At 54.9% G+C, this 15,837-nt stretch overlaps 1 protein-coding gene across 1 annotated transcript in view; it reads right to left on the bottom strand.

Moving 5' to 3' along the window:
- The window catches only part of BSN (bassoon presynaptic cytomatrix protein), a 65,677-nt gene extending 49,920 nt beyond the window's left edge, over positions 1 to 15,757 (bottom strand). The window contains 2 exon segments of the mRNA XM_068694194.1: positions 2,001 to 2,379; positions 15,468 to 15,757. Coding sequence (XP_068550295.1) covers positions 2,001 to 2,379; positions 15,468 to 15,649 — 561 coding nt within the window. The 5' untranslated portion in view covers positions 15,650 to 15,757.
- Positions 15,758 to 15,837: the final 80 nt, after the last annotated feature.

Here is a 15,837-nt window from a genome sequence, read left to right as displayed (position 1 = left end):
TTGCTAGGGGTACAGCGAGCCCTTGTCTGAGACATCTGCTTTAGAAGTGACAGGATGGAGCCTGACAGACTGCAGCTCCCACACACGAACCCTGCTGTTAGTTCTTTACGTGTGGGCACGCGTGTGTTTTATAGATATTAAGAGACACGCCACGCTTACACAAACACCTTATTTCAAGACCTTGTGGCTCCTGCAAGGGTTTCAGAAACCGCGACCCGTGGCTGCGCCACGCCAAGCAAGCGGCGGAGCTCTCATCTCACCATACTTGTGGTTTCTGGCAGGCCACAGATTGTGCAGGAGGGGATGTTCTGCGTAAAACAGTTTTTGTTTCCTTGGTTTCGGTTTTATTAGCAAATTTGACATTTCTGATGATTTAGTCCTGCTTATCAGCCTTGAAAGCAGAAAGAGAAGTTAGCAAGCTGTATCTACCCCAGCCACGAGTAGAGACGTGAGCTATTCCTGTGAAAATGGATTTACCTGTAAGCAAACACAACTGGAAAATATAACCCCAGGAAATCACATCATCAGAAACACCGTGCACCAACCTCGCTGCACCTGCTGGGCTTAAGGGATCAGGCAGGATAGAGGAAAAAGTTTTGTATTGAGGAGAGGCAGGCAGTGCAGCAGGCTCAGTCGCCATCCTTGGAAGTGTTTGAGACCCACCTGCATAAAACCCTGAGCTACCCCACTCCATCTCTGCTTTGAGCAGAAGTCGATGAGATGACCTCTGGAGGGGAGGGATGCTCAGGAGCTGCTGCAGTGCCCCAGCTCGGGTAGGGCTCCCAGCTCCCCAGTACCACCGAGCTCCTGGTGCCCACCTCGAGCTGCGTGGCAGAGGGTACACGTGGCACTGACCCCAAAAACTCAGACAACAGCAGTGGTTTTAGCAGAGGTATGGATTTGAGAGCTGCTCCAGGCAAATGGCTACACCTGTCCATGTCCCATCCCTGTGCCGAAACACCCTGGCTTGCACCTGGCTCACTCTGTTCTCTGGGGCTTTTCCCCATATCCCTGCATTATGGAAGGGACCTTCAAAAGTTGCCTGGAGGTGGTCCTGGGCAACCTGCTCTGGGTATCCCTGCTTGATAGGGAGCAGGGGTAGGACCAGATGGACCCAGAGGTCCCCGCCAGCCTCAGCCATTCTGCGACTGCCATAGCTTGACTCCTATCACCAAGGGATACAGCAACCATATAAACTTGCCTCCCTTTTGCCCTTTTCAATGCCACCAGATCACTTCAGGCACCTTTCTGTGTCATTGGATGATAGCTGCAGAAGGAATACTGCAAATAAGGAAAGCAAGTCACCCCAGGCAGCAGCTGCTGTGCCCCCAGCAGCCGGTCCCTCGAAGAGGATGACAAAGCAAACACCTCTGCTGGACAACCCTTGGGTTGTGCTAATCGTGGTGAAGCTCTTGGGGCACCTGCAACAGGAATCCTGCAACCTCTACGGAGCCTTCTGCTGGGATCTGAGACCTTATTGCGATCTCCACGGAGATAAATGCATCTTTACAACAGTAAAAACCAGCACCCAGCTGATTACCACTGGCCGCTGAGGACGAGGAAGCCAGAAGCAATCCGCTCACCCCAAAACCACCATTCCCTGTGGCATGCAGCACCCCAGGGCTGCCAGCTGCTGCTCTCTTCACCCCCTGCTGTTGAGCCCCACGAGTTGAGGGCAACTTCACACATACGGCCTCCTCGCAGCCACACACCTCAGGTCCCACCATGAAGTCAGAGATCAAACCTCAGGGCTAGGCTAGCCCTTCCCTTTAACTACCTTAACTCCCCCACGCCTCGTTACAGCAATTGCAGTCGTTATTGCAGTTACCCGCTGAGTGGCCAGCAGAGAATTGCCCAGCAGCGATGCCCCTAATGCTTTGCAGCTGCCAAAAGCGAAGCTGCAATTTCTTGCAGGAAGGAAACCAGGACTGCCACGCTCCCTCACGACCCACAAAGCTTCAACCCTCCAAAAAAAACGTGGAGAGGAGGGCTGGCGTTACCTCGGTGAGATGCGGGTTGGGGTTGAAGCCGCACTGGTTGCAGACCTTGCTGTGACACTGGGTGCAGGCGTTGTAGTTGGGCTGGCTGGGGGCAGAGGTGAGCTCCGTCGTCTTGCAGATGGGGCAGAGGGTGCTGCTGGGCAGGGGGGCGATCTGGGGCAGCGAGTAGGGCGAGGTGGGGGTGCTGCCCCGCTCGGGCGACGCGGAGGGCGAGCGCCCCGCTCTCTGGCCCCGCGCATCCACCTGGAGCATCCTCCGCTGTCCCTCCGCCTGCCCGCGGCCGCGCATCTCCCGGGGGCTCTCCGAGCCGGGTGCCAGCGAGGGGAAGGCAGACCGCTGTCCCGCCGCCTGGTCCAGCTGCTCCGGTCTCCTCGGCGTGCTGAAATGCCAGGAAAACACACAGCTGTGAGCCAAGGTTGAGCGATTTCTGCCAGCCCAGCCAACATCATACTCAGCGCCATCCCCCGAGCACCCTCTCCTTCCCCAAAGTCCCGGCTCAGCTGGTGGAGGCAGAGCGAAATTTTTTCCCAAACGAGGTAAATTGCTCAGGTCGGCAGAAGGATGTGCTTCATCTTACAAAACAGAGCATGACTTGAACTTTCCCTTACGCAACCGAGGGATGCAATTGAATTTCTCTGCGCGCTCGGCGCTGGGCACAAAGTTGCACAGAAGATGCCCGTGGGCAGCCTGGCGGCTCGGTGCCCGGCCAGCTGCGGGCTCCCTGCAAGCACCCCAGCAGGGACCAGCAACCCCCAGGTCTGCAGCCCCCAGGACGGCTGAAACATGCTAAGCAGCCCCCTCACAACCCACATTTTGGAGCCTTTTAAGACCGAAAAGAGACTTATCTATGGAAGAACACCGCCTGAGGAAGGCCAAGCCCCGAGAAAAGCAGCAGCGGGACGCTCGGGGAGCTGTGCCTGTGGCAACCCCTCCCTTACACCTCCCTCCCCCAGAAGACACGGGAGTTGTAACTGCTAGGAGCAGCTCTCCTGGTGCTCCCAAGGACAGCACTTAAAGAGCTTAATGGCTCTGCGCTGGCGCCCAGCCTCCCCCCTTGCGGGGCAGCCCAGGTGCCGGATTTAACCCGTGCCAGAGCACGGCCCTGCGCCCTGCACACCCCAACCCGTGCCTTGCTGCGCTGCTTGGAGCCCAGGGCGCTTTGCTTGCAAGAATTGCCTCTGTGACAGGAATTTATGTAATTATTCTGCTGCCTAAAAGCCCTGGGATCTGGTGCACGTGCTCACCGATAACGCCCACAAATGTTTCTCAAGAAGGCAGAAGCCTCGGTGCCCTTCCTACCTGTCATCTGCAGCTGTTAAGGAAAAATGTTACCCCGAATCTCAAATGTAATACATTTACCATTTATCCACGCGGAGTCTGACCTTAAGAGGGTTTAAAAAAGGAACTTAAATGCATAAAACTAATGAAATTCAAAGTCCATGTTGCCACAGTAATAGGAACTCAGATGAAAATAAATATTAAAACAGCACTTTGGGAATTTGCAGGCTGAAATCCCGTTCTTGCAAGGCGGAACCACGCAATAAAGCAAGGCAATAAGGGAGGAACTGAGCTGCTCCAGGCTGAAGAGCAAAGAGCAGCATTGCACGCCGTGCTGGGTTTGGGCTGGGTCGGTTCCTGATCCAGGAAGGCGAGTGGAAACGGCGCAGTTAGGCGGTTATCGCCCCATTTTGCAGCTGGCGCTAGCAGCACTCACAGCCTGCCGAATTTAGCTCGAGTGCCTTCCTCATCAAAACAGAAAGTGGCTCCTCTCCTCCACCCAGGTGCAAGGAGGTGCGGGCAGCAGCCCCACGGCCCCCCGGTGATGTACAACCACCCTAGGGGGTTCTACTGGCCACGTCCGTGCTGCCTTGCTCCAGCCCTTCTACCCCAACACCCCCTCCAGGGGTCCGGCCCGAGGCAGGGCACCTCTCCTGGGCAGATGCCAGGCTGCTAACCGGTCCCAAAGGAAGCCCCCTCCAGCGCTGCTCACCAGAAATTGCACCGAAGTGCCTTAATAAGGCAGGATTTCACCCATCTGATGGGGGCTGTTTGGCTTTTGCACAACCCTAATTGTTTAATCAGAGCACCGGGCAAAGCCAAACGTCTCCGCAGACTCCAACCATTCATCGCCACTTTCACTTTCATCGAGAGTTATAATTTTGTCCAGGAAAAAAAAAAATCAAGTGCCATTGACTGGGCTCATTAAGACTTACACCACCGAGGTTTCCATTTATTCCGCTGCCCACTAATGAGTTATCAATAGGAGGTCAGACGAGCGGTTCTGTTAACCCCCCGTGCCGGAGCCCCCCTGCCTGGCGGGGAGGAGGGTGGGCAGGGGGAGCCCCATCGGGACCACGAAGAGCATAATGAAGGCTGGGGGCAGAACAGCTCGCCACAAACCCCGCTCAGCGATGCACCACGTCACAGCGCCTCTGATTTATTTATTTATTTTTGATCTGTCTGGCTTTTCCCCTCAGTAAAAATGTCAGCTTTTCATTGAAGTAACAAGAATCGGGGAGGCTTTAGAAATAAAGCACTATTTACAGCCAAAACAAATGTTAGACTCGCAGCGTGCCGGTTAAAGTTCAATTTCATAAAAAAATGATTTGCCGTAAGCCCAACTTCTGACAGCACGGCAGCTTCTGTGAAGAGATGTCATCAGCTTCAGGAAAAGATGAAAACAACACGATAAAACAGCACTGGATTGCCATCCCTTCCCATTAAATCGGCACAGCCTTCTTGTCTGGGAATTCCTCGCTTTAGGTAGAAGGGAATTTGCTCTAATTTAACTCAAGGAGGCTCACTGCAGCCACTAAATTTTTGCAGACGAGACCCAGGCCTGAAACCAGTATCCCAAGGTGCATCAACGGGTCCTTGGCACGCAGCTTTGCCACCGCTGCCAGCACCTTTGCTGTCAGACCACACACTAATGACATACAGAAAATGGACACCGAGGCTGTTAACGCAGCCTGCCTGCGGCGCCTTACGTGGGAAGCTCGGAGAGAAGAGCAGCAGCTCTCCCCTAGCCCCAGCCCCTACCTGCCACTGCTCACCCTGCTGGGCACCAGCTCCCACCTCCGCAGCAGGAATCCTGTCCGCGGGGGGCTCCGAAGCACTGGGGATGTCTGTGGGAGAGAGCTCCCAGCTTCAGATCTGCACCGACGATGGGCAAGCAGGGATGAGCAAGTCTCCTGTGCTAGCAGAAAAAAAGAGGGACCCCAAATGACTGTTCCCCTGCAATAAAACCAAGGTGAGGAGAAGAAAAACCCAGAGGAAGCATGAGAGGGGGAAAGGTGCAGATGCTTCCAGCCGCAAGATGGAGGCTTGGTTACCAATCAGGAATCGGAGCTGCTCTGCTACGAGCACAGATTTGACCTACTTGGTTTGACTGAAACCTGATGTGAGCACTCACGTGGCTGATTTTAAGAATGGGTGAATAGAGCCTATTTAGGAAAGAAGAGGTAGCTGAACAGGAGGGGAATCGCACTCTAGGTGAAATGGCGCCGGTTTTGAGTTGCTTGTGGCTTAGAGAAAAATGATTTCTAGTGCCTATGGTTCGGCACAGGAATCGCGTAGGATAATCCCAAATTTTAGTTGGAATGTACTACCTATTGCCAGGTCAGATGAGAAAACAGGGCGTGCAACCTTTCAGTAGGTAAACAGAAGAACTGCCTGACAGGGAGGGCCTACGGTCTGGGCTTTGTGCACCAAAAACCTCCCAGTAGCGCTGCTGAAACATCTGCAGAGCTCAGGAACATTGCTGCCGACAGCTCCACGGCTCTGAAGGCTCCGCGTCTGACACGGGGAGGTCTGGACTAGACTGCTTGGACAAAAAAAAAAAAAGCAGTTACAGAATTAAAAATCAGCACCATCTTAAATACAGCTGCCCCTGGCTCAATTACGCTGCTGCCCACACCCGATGAGGTCCAGGCTGGATCTGTGGGTGATGGAGGGTTTACAACCAGCGAATGCCACAACACAAATCTGAGAGGTCGGGGGAACAACTGCAGAAGAGAAGACAAGAAACGGTGACTGGGAACTGTCAGAAGGGATTTTAGTAGATGCTAACACAAAGCACGCTCGTGAAAGGTCGTGGCGTGTAATGAATTACTTTTGTGAGCAGTGGAAAAACCCAGTTCTCCCGCAGCTTCGTGCTCCAGGGCTGCTCAATCCCTGTCAAGTAAGATGCAACTTCTGCCAGGCACCCTTCCTGGGACTGAGCACCACAGACGTGCCTCTCCCCATGCTTTAGGACGTGCTCTAGCCCCTGCGCAAGGATTCCCTTTGCTGGGGCAACCATTTGGGCCCCCCAAATGCCTTCCTTCATAGCCCATACAGGGACACCCCATCCCTGCGTGACCCCAGCCTAATGCAACAGCCCAGAGACCCTACCGGGAGAGTAGGGTCATCATAAAAACCATGTAATTTATAAAGGATGGGGACAGCCTTGAAAATACCGTGCCTGCCAGAAGTGGTGAGCGTGGTGGGTAGAGCACACGTCCAAGCAGCACCTCGCCCCTCCGCCCCCACCCCATTGCTCCGCTTACATTTCCCAGCTCAGGCCCCACAGGAAAACCCAAGACCTTTGTCTTGTTCAGAAGCTGAACCGTGGCACGTAACTAAGGGATTTTTATGGCACATGGTTTCCGATAGCTTATCTTGTAAATCTGCAATTACACGAGTCCCCCTCTCGAGTCGCTCGGATTTTAACAGCAGCCACGTGAGCGACTGCGGGGCTGTCGGCCGGTCCCGACGGCAAGGCAGCATCCAACTTCAGCACCAAAACTGCCACCAGGGACTTGAAGTGACAGTGACCAGGTCAAACACAACTTCAGTCTACTCCCAGGATGGTAAAAACAAATACATGACTACTGCAGGATTTAGATTTAAATCAAAGAAACTCAGAGACGGTGAGAAAGGTTGTTAAAAAGAAGTTAGAGGCAGCAGCTGGAAGGGTTAGAAAGGAAAGTTTCCGTGGCTAAGAAGGCTACAGGAGCAAAAAACAAACTTTCAAAAACCAGAAGCTTTATCTTCATGAGGAAAAACCCAAAAAAGCACAAATTCTGGCAAACTGCATTTAAAATGCTAATAAAACATAGAGAGAAGCCCTTGAGAAACAGCTTGCGAACTGGGCCAAAAAACGGAGAATTTCTAAAACTTCTGAAATCGGAAATGTGCCAGAGAACCTATCAAGCCGGAAGATGATTGAGTTGCAACAGAAATATTCAGGGAACACAAGAATGAAAGAGAAGATGAATCCAAGCTTTGCAATGCTGTTGGCTGAGGAGAAATTTAAGGAGGTCCCTGCATCAGAAGTGTTTTATACACAGGGTTAGTCTGAAACACTGCCTCAAGAAAAGTGTCAGTAGGAGAAACGTTAGGACAAAAATCAATGAAATGAATAATAACAAATCACTGGGGCTCGGCAGGACGCACCTACGAGTTCTTCAGGAAATCAAATACAGAACTGCTGAGCTGCCAGCGTGCTGCACAACCGATTGCTTCAATCAGTGGCAGCAGCACAAGCGGGAAGTGCTGAACACGCCGCCCATCTCCAGCAGGGCTCGGCGGCTTCTGGGGCAGCACAACCCAGCAGGATGGCTGCGTGCACCCGCCAGGCAGCTCACACCACAGTCAGGGACCGGATCGGGAGGCACGTGGAGGAACAGGCCCAATGGCAACCAACAAGCTCTCCTAAATTCACAGCTCACGGATCCGGAGGATATTGGTGGAGAAGTCAAGGCACAAGTGAGGTGGACAGCTAGAGAAGGGCTCTTCTGCTTGCAGACAGCTTTTGGCAAAGTCAAAGGATCTTACAAAGAAAGAATGAAAGAACAAAAGTAAAACATCATCAAATAAGAGGAAACGGTCTTGTGGATTACCAGCTGAACAAGGCCTAGGAAGCTGAGCACGGAGGTGAATGGTCAGGCTTTGACAAGTGGTGATACAGAGCGGGAGAAATGGGGTGTGCTCAGAAACGTCCTGGGAGGGAGGCAGACAACGAAGGGACAAGTTTGCTGATCTACACAAATTTATTCAGCGTATTCAAAGATGAAACTGAATGCCAAAAGCTTCAGAAGGCTCTCCTGAACTTGATGTCTCGTAACGGCGTGACAGGTGACATCCAAGGTCAGGAAATGCAGAGCGATGCACACGAGATGAGACAGCCACAGCCACGCGCAGCAACAGGCTCCGAACGAGGCACTGCCACTCTGCGAAGAGTTCTTGGAGCTGTTTTGGACAGTTCTCAGAAAATGTCAATTTAATGCTCATCAACAAATATAGAACGTTCTCAAAAAAAAAAAAAAAAAAAAGATAGACAATTAAGTTATTTTGGGAAAATCACATTCTGGAAACCAATTCAAACAGAAGAGCAGAGGCAGCCTGCCTGTTCCCTTGACTTGCTGCTGGCTTTCCCCCCCCCCGGAGAGCGGCACAGAAGTCTGTTTTTGCAAGGCTCCCTTTTGAGCTGCAGGCTCGATGCAGTCAAGGACCTGGAGGGGTTTCTGCAGCTCTTGTCCTGCCGTGGGGAAGTGCCCCAATGGGGATAGGGGCTCGCTGCTGCCGGGCACTGAGGGACCTGTGTTCGCCGTCCCTTCCACAGCCCCCCTGGCAGCAGTGGGTTCGTATCCTGTCACTCAGAAGCCAGGAAGGCTGCAGGGACCTTTTTTGGATGAGTTCCACCTGTGCTCCAAAATTAAAAGCTGATGCAAAAAATGTATCATTATCCATCTCCATGACAGCTCGAGTCAACTGAGCTGAGCTCGGCATGAGAAACAACATTCATTTCAGGCACAAAAAATAGGAAGAGAAGCACTCCTAAAAAAAGAGGCAGTAATGACTTACCAGAAAGGAACCAATGTAGATTTTTAGAGAAAGGGAAGGAAAGCTTCCTAAAACAGCCCCGGTGCCTCCGATACAAGACGCAATGAGGATGGTGTGCTGCGGGGAGGCACAGCTCCGGGTAGCTGCAGCGAGCCCCAGCCTGAGAGCCCGACTGCTGGCCTCCTCTGTGCCCAGGCAAACAAAGTGCTACACCCAACATTTCTGTGTGTGCCTCTGTGAAAAATCCCCCCTGCACCATCCCACAGCTGTGTCTTTGCACCTCGCAGCACCTCCTCCGTCACAGTCATCCCCTCGACTTTTCCCGGTGCTGTTCAGGTCCTCAAGCAGCCTCGGTAGCCTCAGGGTACCAGGAGAGCTGACGCCTCGTGTGGAGGAGCCATCGGGAGCAGAGAGCGTTTGGGCACGAGACTGCAGCGCTGTCACTGTCCTCACGGCCCTCCTGACCGGCCGCCAGCCCTGCAGGACTGGTAAAGCTCAAGGCGAAGGAGTTTGCTCACTGGGAGAACTGGATTCCAGACGTAGCCGCCTTATTACTCCGCAAAGCAGCCATTTGACTTGGTCTCCACGCTTCGAAGAAAAAACCCCACATGATAATTTGTTAATTCAGAGTGCTTTGGATCGCATTGCTAGTTAATAATAAATAAAATTAAGCTGGCAATTATTGACACCGGTTTGATGAAACCAAGTTGTACAGCCAAGAGAAATCAGATCCTAATCTAATAACCAGTGCAGCTCGGAGATGCTTCCAGACAAGAAAGGCAGATAAGGCAAAGTACAAGAGGAATACCGAGGGAGTTGCTTGAGTTTTCTCCCGGAGTGATGTTTCTGGATACCTTTTTTCTCCCAGGCTAAGGTAAACAACGGCTCATGACTGCTGGACCATTGTCCTGGTTCAGCAAGACCTGATGTTCTATCATAATTTGGCGCAACCAGTCGAAACCAAGGCTAATAAAGGTAACGAGGGGTAAGCAGGCTTTGGCTGCTCTGAAAAAGGGCCACATGGGGAGTCCAAAGCACAGGGATGCCCAGGTGCCACCTGAGCCCCAGGCACGGACCTAGCACTGAGAGGAGAGCAGAACACGAGGTGCACTCGGGGCACCCCAAAAGTGATGCACATGGAAACAACCTGCCCTGCCCTGCTCTCCACCTGCAGGATCTCCAAGCAGACACAGCTTGCAGAAAGAGGGGACAGGGAGAAGGCTTGGAAAATTCCACTCTTTGGGACTAAACAGCCGCCCTACCTAAATGAAACGGGTCAGGCAGGGCAGGCGCTGAGCAGCACAGGATGCTGTACAGCCATGTAAGCTGAATCCAGCGCTGCCTCCTCGCGCAGACCAGCACCAGGAGTATTTATGGCCCCGACACGACGTGCTCCAGCGCTATCTGCTGCAGACATCTGCCACCTTCGTATCGGCGCGGACGCAGCCCGCAGGACATCCAGCTCCCCACACTCCTCAGTGCTGCTGGAAGGCGGTGAGAAGAGCAGAGCAGAGCAGGTCGGCAAGGGCAGCAGGCCAAGGAAGCGTTTCCCAGCCCTGCCAGCTCCTCGCCCCGATGACGGTGCAGTTTCCATGCTGGGAGCGGGTGAAAGGAACCCAAATTCCAGCGGCTCATCATCGGTGGGCTGGAGACAAAGCTGATAGGGAGGTGAGTGAAAAATCCACACGTTTCAAAGAGAACATGTCCTAGAGGTGGTGCTACCAGGACAAACAGGACCGTGGGCACACGCACCTGGCAGCCCTCGCCCCGATCACCTGCATTTTCCTGATACGAGACACATTGGGCTGAAAACCAAGAAAATACAACATCTTACAAAAAAATCCATCCAAATTCTGATCTGCCAGAGGAGGGAAGAGAGGATTAATGTGATTCTGCTCCTTTCTTTTGTGCTGGAGAAGAGAGCCCAGGAAAAGCTCGCTGGAGCTCCAGCAGTGGCTGACCACACTTCTCCTGTAGCCCTGCACACCACCAGCACAGGTCAGGGCAGCGAGCTCAAAGTGCCATGGAAAGCAGCACTGTGCTACGGGTTCTTGAAGCAGGGACTCAACTGATGCCAACACCCGCTGCACAGCTAAAGCCGAAAAAAAGGACCCGCTCCATGCCAGGCTCGGGGTACATCAGGACAGGAGTGCCAGCCCCACACCGCCACTACCTCTTTCCATGGGGACTTCTTGGGCAAGCCACTGGGGGACGAGGCTGTGGACAAGTGGCACAGGTCAGGATCTGTGCGCCAACCTGCTGCCACCCGCCGTGACACCATGGCAAACCCACAGCAAGCGGGTACCTGGTGGCAGAGCTGCTCGGGGTGGGCTTCAGCCCAAAAAAATAGCTAAAATCCAGCCTCCCACCTCAGCACGGGCGCTCACCACACAGCCTGGCAGCACTGCAGGCGTACCTGAGAAGGCTTCAAGGCATTGGCACTTATTTTGCCAGTTGGCCTTGGAGCGTAGTTTATAAAGAAAATAACAAGAAAGAAAAAAAAAGAAAAAAAAAGACCCCCCCAACCAAATAACGATTTGTCTCCCTAAGAAGATTAATAGGTGCATTTAAAGAAATCAGTCTGTAGGCTTAATGAGAAAGAGGCAGCGGAATCCTAAATGTGAGACCTCCTACGGTTTTTCAGTCCAGCTGTACAATCAAATAATAGTTTATGTAACTGGGATTGGAACAAAATAAATTAAAAGTAATTTCATGTTTCATCAAAGGAAAAAGTACAGTTCATAGTCAACGTGGAAAAAGATCTAGCTCGGAACTGCATTTTCCCCAACCCTTTCATAAGCTTCGCATTACCAGCTGATTTGTTTCTTTCAAAAAAGCAAAGCAAATTACCAAGTCCCTTAAGAACTTACTATGCATTTTCAAATTCCAACTAGTCCTACTCTGTAACTCATAGCTTCACATATCAGTCACTGAAATGTTTTCTCTAGGAGATGAAAGAAAAAAATATGCTATGCTTTTCCTGTTTTTCCCATGCTGCAATTTGTGTTGCCTTTTTTTTTTCTGGTAAAGAAAAAAAATATGTTAACAGCTACAACATGTCAATCTTTGAAAGTAATTCCCAAATATAGTTTCATCCCTTCACAGACATTAAATACAGCAAAATCTCGTTGTGCTCCTCACGTCTCGGCTGGCGAAGGGAAGCAGCACCCTACAGGCTCTTTCCCATGTGGGGGAGCCCGCTATGGACCCAGGTGTGCTGACAAGAGGGACGGGAACCCTTTGGATTCATTAAACAGCATAAGAGGACACCTCACATTGACTTGATGCTCACGTATGGCTCCCAAGGAGCAGAGCACCATGAGGAGGACAACCCCAAGAGCACGTCAGGGGAGATCACGCACGCCGAACACCCCCTAACAAAGCTCAAACTCTGTTAAAAAGCCAAACTCCCAATTAAATTCCCTCATTCCCCAGGCTACGTGTCTGAGACGTGCCGTGGCTGTGCCAGCAGCCCCCATGAGCCCCCCTCCTGCAGCTCACGTCAGCCCCGGCTCCCCTGGAGCTCCTCGGCGCTCACCCCACGGCCACGGGCAGGCAGTGCTCCTGCTCCCAGCGGGATGAAAGACAAAATGCTGCTCGAGGGAAGTCAAAACCAGGTCCAAAGGCGTCAACTTCTGGCCTCCTGAAGTCCCTCCATCCCGACAGGCCGGCATACATTTCTGTGGCTGCACCATCCCGGGCCTGAGCAGGGCACACCAACTCCAGGCCGACCACATTTCGTCACGTCTGTGCCCACGTCACTTTGGCCCAAGGCATTTTTTCCTGTGGCTTTCAGAGGAACTGACAAACCCTCCTCTGGAGGCTTTCCGGAGCGGCCACGCCATGGCCTGTGGTGCTGGCAGGCCCCGAAGCCAGGCGAGGAACCTCACGGCCCCCACCTGCCCCCAAACACTCGGCCTTCGGCGACACAGACGGGTCTCTGCTTCGAGTCAGACACCGTGTGCTGCCTCCTGGCTGCGTGAGGGCTGTGGAGAGAGGAGGAGGCCTGCAGGAGGCTCTCCACCTGCGTGCCCTGCTGCAAAAACCATGAAGACGGCGGGCACAGTGGGCAGCAGGTCGCACCTCTCCGCTCTTCAGGGAGGAGACAGAGCTCCTCGTGGATCAGGGAAACCCCTGCGTGACCACGATGCTTGGTGGAAGGCTCGGTGTCCATGAGACATCCCTTCCTCACCTCCTGCCCCACCTCCAGCAGCTCCAGCCCTGACCCAACGCGGTGCTGGTGGCAGGAGAAGGACCGGGAGCGGTCAGCGGCTGCCCCCGGCCCCCCATGGCTTCTCCTCATGCCTCCTTCTGGAAGGTGCCTCGTTAAACACACGCACATTTTTCTTCTCCAGACAACAGCCCAGAAGTACAACTAAATCATTGCTGACAAAAGAGAACACGCCGAGCTCCTTAATCACATCCTCGTGGAGAACAAGGCCAACGCCAACCCCTCGTCTGCTGCGCAGCGCGGAACCGCAGCTCGGAGCCGAGGGCAGCTGCACATTTCGGGAGGTGAAGCTGTTATTTAAGCCTTGTGCAGCCACATATCCCGTCACACCCCTGGGCAGGCTTCCTACACTCGGTTACGTTCAGCGTTCACATCCGTTTGCTGTCATTGAGCTAGCTGCAACAACCCAGCTCTGGGTTTTGCTCTGCCTGCCTTCCTAAAGCCCCTCAGCAGCCCGGGCCGGCGGCCAGGCTGTGTCACACTGCTGCTTTCCTGCTCAAGCCAAGCTGGGTTGCCTTTAAAAAAAAAAAAGAAAGAATGAAAGGAAAAACAACACACGGACACGCACAAAAAAGCCTGCATTTGGCAGCAGCTGCCCCTGACACGGTGGTACCGCTCCTCTGCCTTCTGGGGAGCCCTCCACAAGCAGGGAGCCGCTGCCTCCTGCCCCAGCCAGACAAGATGCTGAGTCTACCTTCGACAGCAAGCACGTGCTTGTAAGCTGTAAGAGGCCAGGCACCAGCAAGATACCACACCAGCAGGGCAGCGAATTCCCTGTCTCCATTAAATCTCAGCAGGTGGAGCGAGGACCCTCCCAGGAACACGCTGCAGCTCCTCCTGCAGACCCCGCGTAGCACAAGAAGCAGGTTCCCATTGCAGCACACCAGAAAAGGAAGCATCACTTGCACCCCGTCGCGTTTGCCTTGGAAGGTGCACCCTACAGGCTCGGGGACGAAGCTGCTGTTGCTGCAGGGCGGGGAGGAAAAGAAGCTGAAAAGAAGCCACGAGAGGCGTAAAAGCAGGGCTGCTGGAGGGAAGCACAGAACGGGCTGGGTTGGAAGGGACCTTAAAAACCATCCAATTCCCACCTGCTGCTGCAGGCGGCTGCAGCTGACACAGCCTGCCCATCACGGCAAGAAGCAGCCCGGGGGGATCCCTGACAGAGCAAACATTTTGACTTGGTCAGCCCAGTAAGCCATTCCCTGCTCCCTTTTGGTTCCACTCAGGTGGGTTTTATAGGCTTGAAATATTACACGGCTGGTTTTCCCCTCCTCACCCGGCCCCAGCCCCGCTCCCCTCGGCCCTCCAAACATCCTACACCAAATGAAGTTGTGCTCTCTGATTGCAGGAGCGTGGCAAGCATCTCCAGAGCACCAGCCTTAGGGCCAGCAAAGAGCCAGAGGAACGCTAGGTTAATATAGGGGAAAAGGCAGGCCCCGCTGCAGGACGTGCCAGGGATGCCTCCGTCACAGACTCGCTTCGTGGCTTCGTTTCTAGCACCGTCGCGTTAGAACAGACACTGGCTGCGTGTCTGTGCCAGCCTGTGAAAAGCGTGAAAACCGTCTCTGTGTAAACGGGGAAAGTTGATCACTCTTATTTCTGTTAAATTGCTGCTAGGTACATCCTGACCACCCCGCACTGCCGGGGTACTCGCTGCGGGCAGTGCCCAGCACGCTCAGGGGAGCTGCCATACAGGCAGCACAGAGCGCCTGAGCGGCACGACTGTTTTTTCCCAAACTTGAGCTGTTTTCACCAATTCGGAGCACTTCTCACAGCCCCATTTCTGATGCTCTTTCCTCTTCCTGGTCCTTGCACCGGGCTCCACCGGCTGCCAAGGGCCAGTCCTTGGGACCCCAGCAACCCCAAGCTATTTGCGAGCTGGGACCACCGCAGCTCAGCCCCACGCACCGAGCTCATCTCACCCCTTTGTGCTTTGGGGTCTGTGCAGGGCAGCAGAGCGGGACGGGCTGTTGGGACAGGGGGAAGTTTCCTGCCTGAAGGCGCCCACCCCCGCTTTGTGTCCTCCCAGGTACCGGCGATCCCCCTCCTCGAGCGACAGCGGCGGGCGCTGGAGCTCCCCGAAAGCTCCGCGTGCTGCTGGATGTGCCCACGGGGAACCCAACCCCAACCCCACAGCGGGGTTTGGGTGCCTCCCGGTTAGGTGCGCAGGGTCTGGCTGTGCTTTTGGGGCCGACCCCACGCTCCCTTTGGGGGACGCGCTGCTCCCTGCACCCGCCCCATACACACACACACAGCCCCCGGCCCTAATTGCGGTAATTAAGGCGGGGGGGGGGGGCAGCTCCCCGCGGGCAGCTGCTGCCCACCCCGGCGTTTGCGGGCGGCCTCGGCGGGCGCCGCTCGCGTCTCGCCCCCGCAGCCCCGGGTCCCCCCCGGTCCCCCCCGGTCCTGACCTGGCGGCGGGCGCGGAGCCTCCCGGGCGCTGTCCGGCGCCGCCCGGTGCTGAACGCGGCTGGGCGCTGCCGGGGGCGGCGGCAGCGGGCGGCGGGGCCCCGGCGGCGGCGGCGGCGGCGGCGGCGGAGGGGGGCAGGGGCCCGTCGGCGCCGCCGCCCTCCAGGCTGGCCTCGTTGCCCATGGCGGCCGGGCGGGGACCGCTGCTCAGCGCCGCGCCGCCGCCGCCGCCATCAGCCCCGCGCCGCCATCGCCGCCGGCCCCGCCGCCGCCGCGCATGCGCCGCCCGCCAAAGCGCGCGCGCGCGCCCCCTCGCGAAGGCCCCGCCCGGTGGCGGGAGATGGGAGGGGAGGGGCGGAGCTCGGCCACGCC

Source organism: Anas acuta, chromosome 11, assembly GCF_963932015.1.
Source record: "Anas acuta chromosome 11, bAnaAcu1.1, whole genome shotgun sequence".
NCBI lineage: Eukaryota > Metazoa > Chordata > Aves > Anseriformes > Anatidae > Anas > Anas acuta.
The sequence above is the reverse complement of the archived record's forward strand: the minus strand, read 5'-3'. Positions and strand labels throughout refer to the sequence as shown.